The 17,303-nt window shown below is 50.0% G+C and overlaps 1 protein-coding gene across 1 annotated transcript in view; it reads left to right on the top strand.

Annotated features, from left to right (window-relative positions):
- Abhd2 (abhydrolase domain containing 2) overlaps nucleotides 1–16,907 on the top strand; it is a 90,548-nt gene extending 73,641 nt beyond the window's left edge. Inside the window, exons 7-11 of the mRNA XM_005357731.3 lie at nucleotides 1,743–1,835; nucleotides 5,248–5,358; nucleotides 7,648–7,717; nucleotides 9,609–9,693; nucleotides 11,198–16,907. Of these exons, the coding sequence (XP_005357788.1) occupies nucleotides 1,743–1,835; nucleotides 5,248–5,358; nucleotides 7,648–7,717; nucleotides 9,609–9,693; nucleotides 11,198–11,394 (556 nt within the window). The 3' untranslated portion in view covers nucleotides 11,395–16,907. The remainder of the gene's footprint in view (nucleotides 1–1,742; nucleotides 1,836–5,247; nucleotides 5,359–7,647; nucleotides 7,718–9,608; nucleotides 9,694–11,197) is intronic.
- The last annotated feature ends 396 nt before the right edge of the window (nucleotides 16,908–17,303 follow it).

Raw genomic sequence — 17,303 nt, 5'->3', positions numbered from 1 at the left:
AAGGAAGGAAGGAAGGAAGGAAGGAAGGAAGGAAGGAAGGAAGGAAGGAAGGAAGGAAGGAACATTCCATACATGAGACCAGCGTAACCTCTTTCTGCAGATGCTAGAGGCAGGAGGCATTTCATCCCTGCATGGCAGCTGGGCAGGTGGAACAGGAAAGTGCATTGCATTCTGACTGGCATCCCAAATATAAAACTCATTTCTTACACCTGACAGGCAGCTCCCACAAACATAATTTGCAAGTTTTTCCTCTAGGGTTTTGAGTAGCCACACAGTCTCCATCACAGGGTCCTGCCCACCTCACGTGATGTTAGCGGTATCTCTGGGATCTTCTCTGTAATTACCTTTGCTTGTTTGTCTGTCTGTCTGTCTGTTTGTGGGGAATGAGTGTGCATTCATGCCACAGCACACATGTGGAGGTCAGAGAACAATTTTATTGTTTAAATGGTCTCTGTGGATAGCCATGACTGGCTTAAAACGTGCTATGTAGACCAGGCTAGCCTCTGCCTCCTCTGGGTGCTGGAATTAAAGGTGTGGGCCATGGTGCCTGGGCGGGGGACAGTTTTTGAAGCTCAGTCCTGTCCTACCATGTGGGATCTACAGACTGAACTCAGCTGGTCACTTAGCAGGAAGCACCTTTGCCCACTGAGCCACCTCAGCAGCCCCTCCCCTGGGGTTCTCTCTACTCCCCTGAGTTCGGTTCTCCTTGTGTGTGCACCACTCATCTCGAAAGGCTATCTGAGACTATAGCATCTTCTCTTGCCCCCCTTCAGAGTTTCCCGTGTGCTCTCATGACCCCACCGCTCCTCATCCCTCTGTGAGTGATACTTACAGTCCATCTTGGTACCCTGTGTCGCCAGAGTTTCCTGTGGGGGCGCTCCACCCCTCTGTTCATTGGATCTCCTAAATCCCAGGCAGACACTGCCGCCCTTCAGTGGCGTGCGGCTCATTGGCCCAGCATCTATGTCCTCGCCCTCCTTGGACTCTGGATCCCTGTGAACTCAGGGACTTTTCTGCAATGAGCACCCGTGATATTGCACCTAAAACCCTCTGCACTGCTGGCACCTAACTGTATGGCCAGGACCACCCTCCCCTCCTTACCTCTGCAGCCCCTCTTCTCTTAGGTAGGTCCTAACGAAAGCAAGGATGCTCCCCAGTCAGGATCTAAGCAGAGGGAGAAATGAATGAGATCAAGAGAAAACAGGGCCTCTGAGGGACCAGGACAGGACTCTCAGAGCAAGCAGCCGCAGGGGTTGAAGGTCAAGACAGGAGGAACCAAGTAGAGGCACAGCGGGCTGTCGCTCGAAGGTTGAGAGAAAGAACGTTAGGCACGTGTTCATAGTGTCCCGCCTGTGGCTTGCTTGTGATGATGTGGCTTGCGTTTCTACCCACGAGGTTCAGGGAGGTCCCTTACATGCTAGGGGCTTCTCGGAAAGCATGTTCTTCTCCACATGAAGCTTCAGCCTTTGTTTGGTGCGCACATCACACGCACCTTTATGCTCCCCAGTTATTTTTTTAAGCAGTAGCAGCAGATTCTTGGCAGGCCAGGAGGTGTCGGTCCTGCTACCAGCAGCCAGCTGTGCCATTATGGCCCTGGAGGCTTCCCGCAGGGTCATCTTCAGAGGGCTTTGTGGCCTCTCCCCAACTGTCTGGATGCAGCGCGTCAAAGCTGGTACCCAACACGGGCACGAGCCAGCATGCGCCGCAGTCATGGCGCCTCTCATCTGCTGTGGTTCTTCCAGGGCCCAGGAGACCTTCATGCAGTGGGACCAGTGCCGCCGATTCTACAACTTCCTCATGGCCGACAACATGAAGAAGATCATCCTGTCTCACAGGTATGCCCCCTTCCCTTCTGTCTCAGAAGATGCCTCCGTAACTCCTGCTAAGACGCGATGAGGGGGCTTCTGTACCCAGTGAGAGCAGCCGTGATGGCGCCTGTCACTGTTTAAGTGCCTTCCTCCTCAGGAGGCTGCTGGGAAGGGCTTCAGCCCTGGGTCTTGGCCAGTCCTCAGCTTCAGCCGCGTGGCAGGAGGCTCAGAGCAGCGTGTCAGTGCCTGCTTTGGCTCAGGCCCTTCGAGCCATGGGAAGGGAGCAGGAGTCGGCCAGGGGGTGTCAGCGATGGCTTTGTTCTGGTTACTCCCGTTGTTGGTCTCTCTCGCTTCTCCATGGCACTTCCCTTCCCTCTAACTAGACTGGAGCCTGTGGAGACCCCTGCTCCCTTGGCCTCTCCACACCTCTGTCCTTGCCAGCATCTGCCCACGGGGCCCACACTGTCCCTTGAGGCCCATCTTGGTCACCCTTCTCACATCAAGCTGGTTGTCTGAGGCTTCCTCTGGGTTCTTAACTTGTGGGTCTCGACCCCCTCGGGGACGACCCTTTTACAGGGGCTGCCATCAAAAAAATGGATATTTTTATATTACAGTTCATAACAGTAGCAAAATTACAGTTATGAAGTAGCAAGGAAAATAATTTCATGTAGGGGGTCACACAGCCTGAGGAACTGTATTAAAGGGTCCCAACACTGCCCTAGAGCCTGGCACCCAAGGAACGCTCAAGAAATACACTTGGCAATGCCCTGAGGGAAAAGAAAACGCATTCTAAGTGATCTGTCTCTTGATCCTTTTGGTTGGTTGGTTGGTTGTTTTGACGGGTGTTTTGGGGGTGAGGGGAGGTTGGAATTGCTTGTTTTAGCTGTGGTCTCACTGTGTTGCCTAAGTTGACCCTAAACTCTTGAACTCAAGCAATCTTCCTGCTGTGGTCTTCTGCATATGGGGTCCCCAGGTATGCGCCCCAGTGCTCAGCTCTTAATTTCCACCCTCCGCCCTAGTGATTAACACAGCATTGTCTAGCCCAGCTTAGCCACACACCCCAGGCCACGCTGAGCTTCCAGTAGGTGGAGTCACATGGTACATGAGCAAGGGGGGTGCTCACAAAACCCTCATACTACAAAGCTACAAAGCATGTCCTCAGGTCCTTGTGTCAAGTTGGTTGAGGAAAGATTTCTGCCCACTGTGCTGAGGCAAAGTCAACAATCCTACTCAACTATGTGATTTGAACAGTGATCACATGCTGGCCACTGAGTTGGAGGCAGCCCAGTTGAAGTTCCAGTGGGTCTGAGGATTTACTGAGGCTCTCTAGCCGTCGGGTGAAGTTAGAGTGTTTAAGACCTTATGTCTGCACCTCTAGAATGGAGAGTGAGTCCTCCGAGGGAAGATGTGTTTTGCAGAAAGTGCGAGTGTTGCTAAAAAGTCCTGGAGGTTCATTATGCAATTGCTAGCAAATTGGGAAGGCATGTTGGTGTGTTTACCACAGAAAGCCAACTGACTGAAATCCGAGGGAAAATTTAGGCTCTGAATCCAATCCTTTGCCGCCTTATTTGGGAAAAAGTAAGTCCTAAGAAAGGATGCTGATCTCCTTTTGGAGGTTATAAATGGATACAGAGCCCTGCGTTTCTGGCATGACTGTTTCCTACTGTCGCGCCAACCCTCAAAGCAAACGCAGTCCTCCCTTAGCTGTGTGACTGAGAACACCAGCTTGGAAGGGAAGTCCACCCTGCCCATTGTCATCCCTACCTTCATTGTCTTGTCCTAAACGGACGGACGGACGGACGGATGGACGGACGTTCCTCTTCATAGAAACGACCTCTGTATGGATCCCACTCCTCCATCTCCACAGATGCACAGGTCCAAACAACAGCGGGTGGAGATCACGGTTAACCCTGGCTTTATCTGTGCCAAAAGTGTACAAGTTTACCTCCTGAGAGTTTGTTTGGAGGTCCTAGCAGGGGGTCATAGCTACTTGTGTGTCCTTGACCAAAGACCATTTCTTCTTTAGGGAAGGCCATCCTCTTTGACCAAACATGCAGTTTCCATAGAGACACACAGAGCTGTGAGGGAGGAGGGGGTCACCAGCCTAGCCAGCCTGATCACCCTCACGCCTGCAAGTTTTTCACCCATCTCCTAAATTGTATAGTCAAGTCTAGCAACTGTTTTCATTCCATCCCTAATGTCATTGAGAGGTGACTAAGCATGCAGGAGATGGCAGGGTTACATGCACATCCTGAAGCCAGGTATGCTGGCACATGTTGTCCAAGCTACTCAAAAAAGAAGAGACAGAAAGATTGCTTGAGCCTAGGAGTTTGGGAACAGCCTGGGGAACACGAAGAGACCCTGCCCTACCCCATTCCACCACTACCTCCCTCCAATCCTGGAGTATCTATAGATTTGGATCTCCGAGGATATCCTCTTGTTTGTTTTGTTTTGTTTTGCTTTGCTTTGCTTTGTTTTTCAAGACCGGGTTTCTCTGTGTGTAGCCCTGGCTGTCCTGGAACTCACTCTCTAGACCAGATTGGCCTCAGACTCACAGAGATCCACCTGTCTCTGCCTCCAGAGTGCTAGGATTAAAGGCTTGCAGCCACCACCGCCCGGCATCTGAGGAATATCCTAAAACTAATTGCCTGTGGCTACCAAGGGACAGCTTTTCAGCTGACACCGTGGAGAGCTGCTGACTTAGCCAGATGCCAAAGGGGTTTCTGGTTAGCTTCTTTGTTAAGCAACACAAGCAGCTTGTAAGGGAGCAAGGGCCTGCCAACAGTTGGCAGCATCCACATCAGTGTAAACCTGAGTCTCTGTGTTTGGCTCGCCGCCTATCACTCTTCCAAAAGGCTTTCCTGGGCTTCCTCCCCTGTGCTAAAGACTGTGTAATATCTGGCCAACTTGAAACCTAGTCCTCAGTTTATCTTGGTACCCTGGAAGGAAAGGAGGGCTTTAATGTTTATTTTCCTATGCATGCTCATCTTGGATATTATATTCTAAAGGCTCAAAGAAACCAGGCATGATAGCACATTCTTGTAATCTCCGGATGTGGGAGGTAAAAGTGGGAGTCCAAGGTCATCCTTGGTTACCTGGGAGATTTAAAATTAGCCTGGACTACAGGGGACCCTGTGTTTAAGAAAAAAAAAAAGCAAATAAATAAGCAATACAAGTAAAAAAAAAAAAAAAGAACTGGGGCTGCAGCCTACAATAGAGTGTTTGCCTCGCATGCCTACGACTCTAGGTTCAATCCCCAGTAACACAGGGAAACAAAAACCAAAAATAAATAAAAGGCTGGAGGGCTGTATGTCTAATTTACCGTAACTCTGGTCCCGTGGCGACTGGGGCTCCTGGTCTGCCTGTGTCCAGGAAAGCCAGCTCCACCGTGGTGGCTTCTCTTTGGCACCGCTTTGTTCACTTCTGCGTCTTGTTCTAGACAAGCTCTTTTTGGAGACCATGTTAAGAAACCCCAGAGCCTGGAGGACACAGACTTGAGCCGGCTCTACACAGCAACATCCCTGATGCAGATTGATGACAATGTGATGAGGTGGGTCCCCAAGGCTGGGCCAGAGGCTGCTCTGCCACGCCACTGCCTTGCTCCCCTTGCTTCAGCGGCTTCTTCTCATTTCAGTCAGAGTCTAATGCTTAGGAGAAGCGATCGTAGGAAAGTTCTCATCTCTTGGAAATGGGTAAAGCCTCTGACCACGTGGCACGGGCAGCTTGAACTGGTGGGTGAAGTGTCTCCACCTAGTGGTGCCCCTCGGCAACTGTTATGTCCTGCCTCAACACAGGACAAGATCAGCACCCCCCAGGTCTGCCTTTGCAGTGGGCAGGGTAGTTTTTGTACATCCTCAGGATGTTTATCCAGACTTTGGTGGCTGAATCTATCAAAAGCAGATGGCCAAAGGTAGACCAAGAGACCTGTAGGTTTCCAACAACACATGGAACCACTTTCTGGGCATGGGGAGGAAGCGAAGATGCTTCTGGGTGGAAGATGTAATCCCCACCCGGTTCTCTCATTCGGCTTGCGCTCCTATGATCTCACCTTTGCTGGCACCAGCACCTTCTAATTGAAGTCAGAAACTTGACTTGTAGAGTTGGCCTCACCCCTTGTCCCTGTCTCTCACACTTCACAATCCTTTGATACCTTTAGACATAGCAGACAGGTCCTCCTAGATAGCGGGCCATTGGCCTGAGGCTGTGAGAGCTCTATGTTTTTTCTCACTATCCTTTCAAACCTGGTAAATTCAAAGGGGCCAGTTACTATTTTCTCAGAGCAAATAAAAACTATGGATTTGCTAGTCTATTTAAAAGATGGAAATTGTCTTAGGGTTTTCATTGCTGCAAAGAGACACCATGACCATGGCAACTCTTATAAGGAAAGCATTTCATTGGGGTGGCTCACTTACAGTTTCAGAGGTTCTGTTCATTATCATCATAGTGGGGAACATGGTAGTGTGCAGGCAGACATGGTGCTGGAGAGGTAGCCGAGAGTCCTACATCTTCCAGGCAACAGGAAGTCGACTGAGACACTGCACAGTATCCTGAGCGTAGGAAACCTCAAAACCCTCCCCCACAGTGGCACACTTCCTCCAACAAAGTCATACCCACTCCAACAAAACCACACCTCCTAATAGTGCCACTCCCTATGAGATTATGGGGGCCAATTGCATTCAAACCACCACAGAAATAAACAATGCCTAGCTCTCTTGGGGTACAGGCTATAACTTGCTGTGGTTCCTCATAAGAATAGAAAAGTAATTTAATTTTAACGTAATATAAATTTCCTATCCATCATCTTAATTTAAGCTCAAAAGGAAAAGCCCCTCAGTTCTTGCGAAGGCCTTCATCATCTGTAGTGTTGGGTGGCGGCGGTTCTGTAATCAAACCGCTCTGGCAGCCTCCTCCCAGAGTGGTCACCAGCAATGCTGGAGGAACAGAATGCTTTGGAGACCACAGAGAACAGAGTCACACATCCTGGATGTGATCTCTGCACACAGCCGCCTCCCACTAGGGGACCCTTCTGGGTCATTTCCAGACTGGGGTACCTAAGAAGGCTGGAGGTGGAAGAGATCCTCAGCTCTGGGGGAGGAGGCAGGATGTCAAGAGCCTGGAGGCTCCTCCCTGGGTAGGAAAGAAAGGGAGGTTCAGAGGTCTTCTGGCCCACAATAGAATTTGGGGTCTTGGGGCATCTGAGCCCCAACTGAACTCTCCAGGTCTCTCAGCCCAGAGCTGAGCAGAGTTGCAAGCCTCCCCGGTGTTGTGAGACCTCAGGTGGCCAGTGACAGGTACTGCTCCTGGAGTGGAGGAAACTGGTAACTTCAAGCACACTTTATTCCAGCGGCTCCAGGGTAACTCTGCTGAAAACGGAGTTCTAGCTCATACATGTCTGTGACCCTGAGTATCTCGTCAAAGATGATAAACGATTTTTTGCTACCTCAAAAAGATGCAGTAGACAATGATAAGTATTACAGTTGAGATTGAGATTTCTCCAGGCAGGGCGGACAGAAGCCCTTCCATATAGTAAGTCTCACAACACCATCAAGGAAGGTCTTGTCTTTGATCCAATTTACAGTGAGATAGCTAAGGCCCAGGAATCTTGAGCATTTGCCTGAGATTGCCCAACCAGATTTGCATCCAGATCCTAAGCCCGTGCTCTTGACTCCAAACTCTGCCACCTACGTTCGTTTTGGTGCAATAGCTAGAACCATAGAGAAGCCGCTGCCAGTGTGGCTTCTGCCATTGCAGTGAGTTAGTGTGGAAAGTAGAGAGCCGTCGGCTCAGCTCTATAACAGATGTCATTTTGCCTTTGTGTATGTGTGTGCTCATGTTCCAGAAAGTTCCACGGCTATAACTCCCTGAAGGAATACTATGAGGAAGAAAGCTGCATGAGATACCTGCACAGGGTGAGTGGCGCCCCCGCCTCAGAATCAGTGTCACCGCAGCCAGCTTTGCCCGCGGTACAGCAAATACCCTTCCTAAGTTCCCTGGGGAAGCGGAGCCGGAATCCGAACACCATCACGCCACGCTAGTTTGTCACTCAGACCTTCTATTGAGCCGGTCGCCCTCGCTGTGACTGCCATAGTCTTAAGTCCCAGAGCTGTGCTCAGACCAGGCTTCTCTCAAGTCTGTGAAATTGCCTGAGGCAGCCAGGTTATCCTCAGACATCCTTTGACTATATAGTAATAAAAACACTCGTGGGAGATCCATCTGACTTTCTTGCAGCCCTTAACCCCTTCTTGTGGTCATTTGTATCTTAGTAACATGCTGTCTAGTACTGAACTCTCAGATATCTGGTAAACACAGAATAAATTGGGGGAATTCTGTATCAAAGTGACAAGAAACATGTACGAGGCATAGTAACATGCACCTATAATAACCAGTACTCAAGAAGCTGAGGCAGGAGGATTGCTGTAAATTTGATGCCAACTTGGTGTGTGTATATATATATATCCAGCCAGCGGGAGCTGCATTGAAAGACCACAACTCAAAAGCAAAAAGAAGACCAGCAAGATAGCTCAGCAGGTGAATGTGCTTACCACCAAGGCTGGTGCTTTGAGTTCAAAACCCAGGGCCCACACTGTGGAAGGAGAGGAGTCATTCCCCAGTTGTCCTCGGACCTCGCATGCATGAGTCACATGCATAAAAAAATTAAAGGTAGACTGGTTTTGATCTGTTCTTTTAGCACCTACAGCAAACCTTGTGTTTACTAAGTTGGTGGCCAACACAATTCCCGTATTTCCTGAACCAGCACTGAGCCAGACTCCTCCCTCCTGCCGTGCACCGTTGCTCTTATGCCAGCACATAACTCCCCATGTGTCTGTGTCCATAGGGGTGGCTGTAAGTTATAATTCTGTGACTGTCTCAGCTATGGCCAGAGTGTCAGGAGAGCACAGCCATTCAGTATGTCAGGGTGGCAGTTCAGCATAGTCTGAGTGCCCCCATCAGCACCCTCTCTACTCTAAACCAAAAGGAGGATCTTATTATCTGTCTCACTAATATGCATATTGAGCACAGTCCTGCCAAGAGCTCCCTGCCACCCACCAACCCGCTCCTGTTTGTTTGTGCAGTTTTGTTAAATAGGTATTGAACCCAGGGCCTTACATCTGCCACTTAAGTGCTCTGCCGCTGAGAGACATCTCTGAACCTTGGGTTTTTGAAATAGAGTATTGAGATAAATATACATATACATATACATATACATATACATATACATATACATATACATATACATATACATATATATATATATCCCAGGCTGACCTTGAACTCAGAATTCTTTTGCCTCTGCCATCCAAGTTCTGGGATTATGAGGGTACACACCTGGCTCTCACTCCTGTTTGCATCTTTCAGATTCTTCTAAAAGGTCTCCTTTCCCTCTACTGGGGTGCACGTCACTTTATTTTTATACTATAAGCCAAAGGAAAGATAGACAGACAGACAGACAGACAGACAGACAGACAGACAGACAGATAGATAATAGATAGACAGACAGACATCTTGATGCTGCCATTTTTCTGAGAACGGTGGCTAATGTGAAACACTAAAGATAATCAGAAACACTTGTGAATAAGGACACATTAAGCCCCGTCTCCCATGAGCACACAGATCTCCTAGGCCCTGACCTGCTGCCAGGTGGTGATCACAGCAGACTTGTCCTTCCTCTCGCTGCCAGTGACGGTGAGGCATCCTTAAGGCTCCAGCCCGACAAACTGAGCCCTGAACATTCCCCTTTGCTTCAAAGGCCTGTCTGGGAGGGAGTGGGCCGTGTGACATCAGTGTACCTTCTTGCTGCAGATATACGTGCCTCTGATGCTGGTTAATGCCGCTGACGACCCCTTGGTGCACGAAAGCCTTCTGACCATTCCAAAGTCTCTCTCAGGTGAGTCTCTTCCCGCTGTTCTCCCAGCCACACAGCAGATTACCGCTGTCCATCTTGTCCCTTTCGCTGTTCTGGCAGCAGATGGAGACAAGCCTCAGGGGAGAGGGGCAGCCCATTGACTGGCAAAGGCCCCTGGGTAGAACCCTCTAGACTTCCATCCTGGTGCAGGAGACAGGACCATTCTTGATATCCATCACCAAGAGTATTCTGTAGGGATGTTGTCTCAGAGCTATTGTTCTGTTAAATGGGAGAGCCTGACTTAAAGAGAGATTTAGAACGAAAATTTGCCCTAAAAGGCAACAGAAAACAAAGCCCATTCTGCCTCTCCATCTGCCTGGAGGTTATAAGCAGCTGAAATGGCAGAGAACGTCAGTCTGTCAGTCTATCCCGGGGTTGGCGCTACAGGGGAGGCGGAGGGAGGAAATGTGAGGAAAGCCTGGGGCTCCAGTTACTTCACGGTACAGTGTCAGGTCCCTGGGGTATCATCTCCACAGACCTCTGTGATTATGTTTCCTCTTATAAATACAGTGGTCTAAAGGAAGAGCTAACCCTATGGCCCCGGCCACCGCCTCCCACTACAGCTACAAGAGCAGATAAGGTAGCAGAAGAAGCCCCCTCACAGAGCTTCTTCCTGCTCAGGAAAAAGACTGCATGTGTGTGTGGGGGGGTGCCTATTTCATGACAAAAACTGTCTCCTGTCAACCCCCAGCCACCCTCAAGACCCCCCAGCAGACCACACCACAGCCCACTCAGCCACGCGTAACAGCACCTATCTCCTGGACCAAAACTAACATTCGCGGGATGGCGTTAGCTATCCCACAGAATAGCAACCAGAAAGGAATAGTGGAGGAAGTGAGATAAGGCCTCGTCCACTCTGTCCCCCCCGGAAAACATATTTCCTGGTGAACTTGGCTGCCTCTTCTCTGCACCTCTCCAGTAGCCATGGAGACCAACATAAACATGGACCCAAAGTCCAGCTTCAGGCCCTCAGCTCTCAGGATAGCCATTTAAATCATGGCACTGGGAACCTGGGCATCTCTTACACACCTCGCAGTCCTGAAGATTGACGTCTGGTATGAGAAAGCACAGACTCCCTCGTTCACTCTCTTTTATCCCTAAGGTTATAACTTAGTTATGTGAGGGGCAGGGTGTAGCTTGGGCTTGTGGAGCTTTAAGTATGGGTTCAAAGGAATTCTGGTACCCATTCTATGAACTGGTGTTATTTCTTTTGGCAGTGCTGGAGATTGAACTCTGGGATTTCCCTATGCCGGGATAGTGTTTACCATTGAGCTATGTGTCCGGCCTTTTGGTGCCCATTTTACACCAAACTCATGAGGTCCTGCTGGCTTGCCTGTCCCCTTGAGAAAGACAGCACGGTGTGCGTGGTTAGATACCCACTTAGGTACCCTCTGAGGAATGCCGAGGCCCCCCAGCTTCCTCGCCTTTGCCCTCTTGCTCTGGAGTTAATAGGATGCTGTAATTCTGCTGCCTTTTCCCCCTACAGAGAAACGGGAGAACGTCATGTTTGTGCTGCCTCTGCACGGGGGCCACCTGGGCTTCTTCGAGGGCTCCGTGCTGTTCCCTGAGCCACTGACGTGGATGGATAAGCTGGTGGTGGAGTATGCCAACGCCATTTGCCAGTGGGAAAGGAATAAGTCCCAGTGCTCAGACACGGAGCAGATGGAGGCTGAGTTCGAATGAGGCCTCCGGACTCTGGCGTGCTCCTGCAGCCCTCCTCTGGAACCCGCGGCTGTTTCAGGTCTCCCATCTCCCTCAGTGACCTGGATCTGACCTCATACCATCAGTGGGGGGTCCCCCCATCATGCAACCTGTCTTAAGTAGGCGGTTCTTCCTGGGAGCTCCAGGCTATTTTTGTGCTTAGTTACGGGTTTTCTCCGTTGCGTTGTTAGCCATGGTGGCAAGCTACAAGATTCTCACCCTTCTGTCCAGCTTCAGTATCTGATTGCTTTCACGCCAGTTGTATCTAGTTTTCCTATTAAGGACCGCATCTGAGCTGCGGTTTTGCTTTGCCAATCAAAAGGCCTCTCTTTGAGAACTGTGAAGGATGTAAGTCACTTGGTGATGGTTGTCTGTGCCCTCATAGAGTCCTCAATAAGAAGTCAGCATCTCTGACCAATGCTGAAGAAAGGACTTCGCTTTGGAAGTCTGAGAGCCTGGTGCCTCCTGGGCCTGAGTTTTGCCACTGAAACAAAAGAAATTTCTTGAGTCTAAAGCCAGTTCCTTCTCACCGTCTTCCTGAGACACCTTCCTCCCGCCTTGCTGCTGCTGCTGCTGCTGCTGCTGCTGCTGCTGAGAGTTGCGTGGGGCACTTGTCTAAAATTTCAGCCTCTCGGATCCCTCCCCTCGGAGAGGCTGACTCAGTGGGTTTGGGGAGGAGGGGTCTGGGGATTTTAATTTTTGACAAGTGCCCCAGGGAATTCTCATCACCCAGCAAACTGAGGGAAACCCCATACTGTAATACAGCCCCTTTAAATTAGGAACATCTTGGTGGCTCATTTAATTGACATTAATAAGCCACAGTGTCTCTTTGCTCCCAGAGACCTCTGAAGCAGCACCGTCTGTTGTATGACTCCCTTTGTGTGATCTCAATGCTGTGTCCCTAAAAGAGAGAGGACATTTGGGTTGAGCCTTAGCTCTGCTTCTTCCCAGATGTGTGACCCTGGATAAATCCCTTTGGACTTGATTCTCTTCCCCTATTAAATGGGGAACTTGGACCAGATAGATTGCTGAGATGACCACCCTTTCTAAAGTCCAGCGACAAACTCGGTATACTGAGGTTTGAGTGAACCTCCCTCTTGGGGAGCCTGGGAGCAAATGACAGGGCTTGCAATCTTTCTCCTTTCCCCACTTCACATAAAGAGATTTAGAGTCTTAATCACTCACTTGTGATTTTGGGTTTTCATCCCAGGTCCATGTCACTCTGAGTTTTGATACCAAACAACTCAAAAGTCGGATCTGAGTTTGGAGACATGGATTTCCAGCTGAGAGGGCAGGGTATTCTTTTGAAGTCAGCGTGTGATTCAATAGCCTCTGTGTGTTGTCTGTTGGGTGAGGCTTCCCAAGCTGTCTGCTCGAGTGGGTGCGTCACTCTGGGGCTCAAGTCCTCTTCTCCTATCCTTGTGGCGCTTGAATCCCTGAGAACCTTCACTTTGAAAAATCCGCAGCTGCTCTCTGGAATTAAATGGACCTGTGAATGAATTGCCTGGATACTGTTTAAAAAAAAAACATATATTTTTTTTTTCTCTGCTTCATCTTCTTTGGCTCCAGGACTGAATGAAATAGAGTAGTGGGTCTGTGTGGATATTTATGGAGCCACCTGTACCCCCGAACGCCAGTCCTCAGGGCTGCAGGTGCAATAGAGACTGTGACAGGAATGTCTGTATACTGCAGAGCTGCTCCCTGAAAATCACTAGGTCACCCCGTAACGTCCTGAATGGACATTCTCCCGGAACACTGAGCTGGCTGAGGTCCCCAGTTTCCTTTGCTATAATCTCTTCACGCTCAACAAATTCTGTCACCGTGTCCCACCAATGGTTGTCATTTTTCTGTTGCTTTTTTTTTTTTTATGTTCCCTTGGCACAGATTGGCACTTTATCATTCATCCCTCAATTTGGAAGCTAACTCTTCTCTGTCAGTTTTCTCTCCGCCCAACTGCAGCTGTTAGGGGACTCACAGAGTTCCTGCTGCTGCCTTTATCCCTTAAGACTTGGAAAGAAAGCCATAAGGGAATAGAGTTGTCACCATCCCTAGTAAGGGGCTCCCTCCATTTGCCTGAGGTCATCAGGACTCTTTCCAAGTCCTGACTGAGCAGTAGCTTGGGTACCACCTGCTTCAGAGAAAAGTCGCCCTGTTGTCACACCTAGGAGGATGTGGGGGACTGTCCTGGAAGCCTGATCTTTGCAGCAGGCCTGGAGGCCCACCAAAGAGAGGCAGAGCTGGGGCGCAGCCTTTGTTGCCACACCACTGGAAGTCCAGCCCCTAGGACTGGGGGAGGGGACTTGTGCCAGCTGCAGCCTCCGCAGTGTGCGGCTCTGAATGGCACTGGCATTCCATTTTGCTTCTCGTGAAATCAACTGGAGCTCTTTATTCCAGCCCCGGGCCCTCGGGCACGGAAATGAGAGCGTGGCCATGGCCGTCTGACAGGAGAGTTCTTGTTGGCCCCTGAATGAGAGCACAGAAGCATGAATGTGGAGGTGGCAGCTTGCCTAATGAATGAGGGGACAGCCCTTCATGTAGGTCAGCCCCTCCCCTTCCTCTGCGCTCCCTTGCTTTCTTTCCAGAGTCATCCACTTCTAATGATGATGTGTTGCCCGCTGGCTCTCAAGGACTGACTTGAACCAAAGACTGAAGTTGTGGGGAACATTTGAATATTCTGTCTTAAAAATCAGGAATGTAAGTGATAGAGAACTAGACAAGTCTATGGCAGAAATCGCATTAAAACCCAAGTGCGGAAGGTACCGCACTACCCTAGCTGTGATCCCTCCCTCCCAAATAATTGGAAGACATTGTCTTCAGTCAAATTAGCTTGGAAAAAAAATAAATGATCAAGACCGTGTAGTTAGCAGGGAGGTTCCCAGGCTTGAGAACCTGTTTTTACTGCGATGACTTCGCATCGTCCACCCCTGAGCAGAAGGGCGGCGGGAAGTTTGCCATACCGTCCGTATTCTTTTCATTTCTGTGGCATCTCACAGTTACGGGGACCTTAGGAGCTCCTGGGATGTTCCCGAAGGGAGGTCTTCCTTTGTTTGCATGGCATTCCATTACCAGGGTCAGGAGCCCTGTCTTCTCGTCCCCAGTGGCTCTGACTCATGTTGCATCATCTCTAAAACTGCTTTGTCCACTTCCGGATCATTTGCTCAGTCGCTCCTAACCATTGTCTGAAGCTGCGGGTAGAAACAGGTGACTCGTGACCCCTAGGCTCTTCTTGAGAGGACTTGGAGAGAAGGGGCGTGCCCATTCAGCTTGTCCTAGTCAGGACCCTGGACAGAGTCCAAAGCCGTCTTAGGCATTTTCCTCGCCATTCTGAGGGTGGTCCTGTGACCGTGACAGGCGAGGGCCACCAGTCATAAGGAAAGCACCTCCGGCCTTCAGTGTGACCAGGCAAAGCGTGGATGGTTGCCAGAAGTCCTTCCTGTGCAGGCTGGTTCTGAACCCAGACTGCCCTCAGTGGAGCCTTCTGGGTAGCTGAGCTGAGAAGGCTGGCATCCGGATGAGAGCTCTCTTTGTAAGTGGCTGACTTGAGGTAGAGTTTGCCAGCTCTGGGGACACAAGCACATGTGTTCTTGTTTGTGTTTGCCCCGGAAGCAGGTGCTGGAGATGGGGGAGGCTTCTCTTTTCCCATGGCCTTGATTCTGACTTTGAGTGACAGTTTGGACAGAAGAAGAAATTGGAAAAACAAACAAACAAAGTGGAGTTGGAAGGTCCTGCGTTTCTCTGTAGACATACAGGAAAGTTGTTAGGGAGCATGTCACTTCGGCGTCCTGTCACGGTCTCACCTGGAACTGTTTTCCTTACCCAGAAAGCCTTAACTTGCCTCTAGAAAATCCCCTGGTATGACAACACTGACTGAAGAATTCAAACTCTTCTGCTTTGAAAGTTTGAAGCCAAGCCACAGTCAGCCAGAGAATTTCCTCAGGTGGCCCGGAGGCTCCTGTAACGTCCCCCCCACCTCTCACCCCCACCAACACGAGCGGTCTGGAACCGCCCCTCCACCTGTCTTCTTTGCCTTACTCTTCTCAAAGCCACTTTGGATCCCTCGGATGCTCGGCATTGAGATGGCAAGCGGTTAGGGACCAGGCTTCTTCCACCTGGTATCTAAGCAAAGGACAATGTCCCCTCCTCATAAACCAGGACTGTTTGTCCTGCACTGTAGCTACAGCTAAGGACACAGGAGCAGGCCTCTGCTGGCTAAGGAACCAGAACGGCACCCAGAGCAAAGGCTGTCCCCCCGGCCTGTCTCTGCTGCCCCCAGGTGCTTTGCCACAGCCCGGCATCCTCTGGTCGTGGGCCTTAGAAGCAGGCCACACAGTCCGGCTTGCCAACAGTCCCCAGACACCCAGAACCTAGACCGCTGTCCCTTTTGGAAGAGTCCGTCCTCCATGTTTTCCAACTGTGTTCCTAGCTTGTGTGTAGGTAGAGCTTTCACCGATGCCTAATACAGAAGTTGAAATTAATTTCTAATTGGTAGATTAAGTCTGACACCCTGAGTCTCGTGAAAGTTCTCAGCCTCTAACTAGACTCTTGTCAGCAAAATCCATAACCTTCTGTCTCCCCGTTCTGGTCCCCTTTAGCCAAGTAATCTTCTATTGCCATAAACTGGGGACGGGCCACTTCTGACACCTGCAGAAGTACCCTCAGTCTAAGTGGGCATTCTGCCCCCAGACCACACCCACAGAGCAGTCAACGTCACCTAAAACAATTGCCAACCTCCTTGGTCCTCAAGGCCAATCACTGCTCTCTCAGGCTGCTCCCATGCAGGAACCCAGTTCCTGGCTAGAGGAGCTAGGCTCACTTTGATCTCCATTTTGGTCTCTTTAGTTTCCCTAAAGCACAAGTCGGTGTAGAATCCTGTCACCTCCCCATCCCCACACCCGTTCCAGGTGACCTGGGTCTCTCCCACAGCCTCAGGCAGACCTTCACTGTACCTGAGTCACTTTCCCCCCACTGCCGTGGCCTTAGTGACCCAGGGCTGGGGTGGGGGAGGAGGCCAGCTCGCCTCCCTCCATTCCCCCTCCCCCCCCAATTCCAACCAACCACATTCTTGCGTTGGCAGAACTGCTTCCAGACTGATTTTTGAGAACCATCACTTTCACATTCCTGATTCTCACTCATTTCGTTTTGTTCCCTTTGGGTTTTGCGGAACTCCAGATGCTGCCCTGGAAATACCGTATTTTGGAGTCCGTGCTCTGAAAGCCCCTGCCTGTGCTGCTGCGTCTTTTGACTCCCCCAGCACCAGGCGTTTCGGACTTGCACTTAGCAATGCAACTTTTTCTAAATACTAGGATATTTACCTTTATTAAGAAATTATACTAAGCGACGGCGTCCTTGATTGTTTTATGTTCTCGTGTTACTTTTGATTCTCCTTTGATTCCGTGTGGTGGTGAACAACAAAGATCATTACAAACAAAAACTGTAATTTTGTTATCTTTGATTCAATGGAATTTCTTTACTTAAAATAAAGAGTAAAAAGTGTAGAGAGCTTGTGTGTGCTTTGTCTAGTGAGGGTTTTCTACATGCAAGGGGTGCGTCTGGGCATGAAGACGTGGCTCTGGATAAAGTGCTTGCTGCACAGGCGTGAGGACCTGAGTTCAGATCCCCAGCACTGATTGCTCTTCCAAAGGACCCAAGTTCAATGCCCAGCACTCGCATGGCAGCTACTATTTTTAACTCCAGTCCCAGGGGATCTGATACTCCCTTTTAGCCTTAGTATGGGCACTGCATACACAGACATACCTTCAAGCAAAATACGCATACATGTAGAATAGCAAAAACATTAAAATGGGAATGATTTCAGGTCCAGGATGTTAGGAGAGTCAGTGCCAACAGCACGTCATTTACCACACCTGGGCAACCTGCTGGCATTTGTGCTT

This window comes from Microtus ochrogaster, chromosome 22 (genome assembly GCF_000317375.1).
Source record: "Microtus ochrogaster isolate Prairie Vole_2 chromosome 22, MicOch1.0, whole genome shotgun sequence".
In the NCBI taxonomy this organism is placed as follows: Eukaryota; Metazoa; Chordata; class Mammalia; order Rodentia; family Cricetidae; genus Microtus; species Microtus ochrogaster.
The sequence above is the reverse complement of the archived record's forward strand: the minus strand, read 5'-3'. Positions and strand labels throughout refer to the sequence as shown.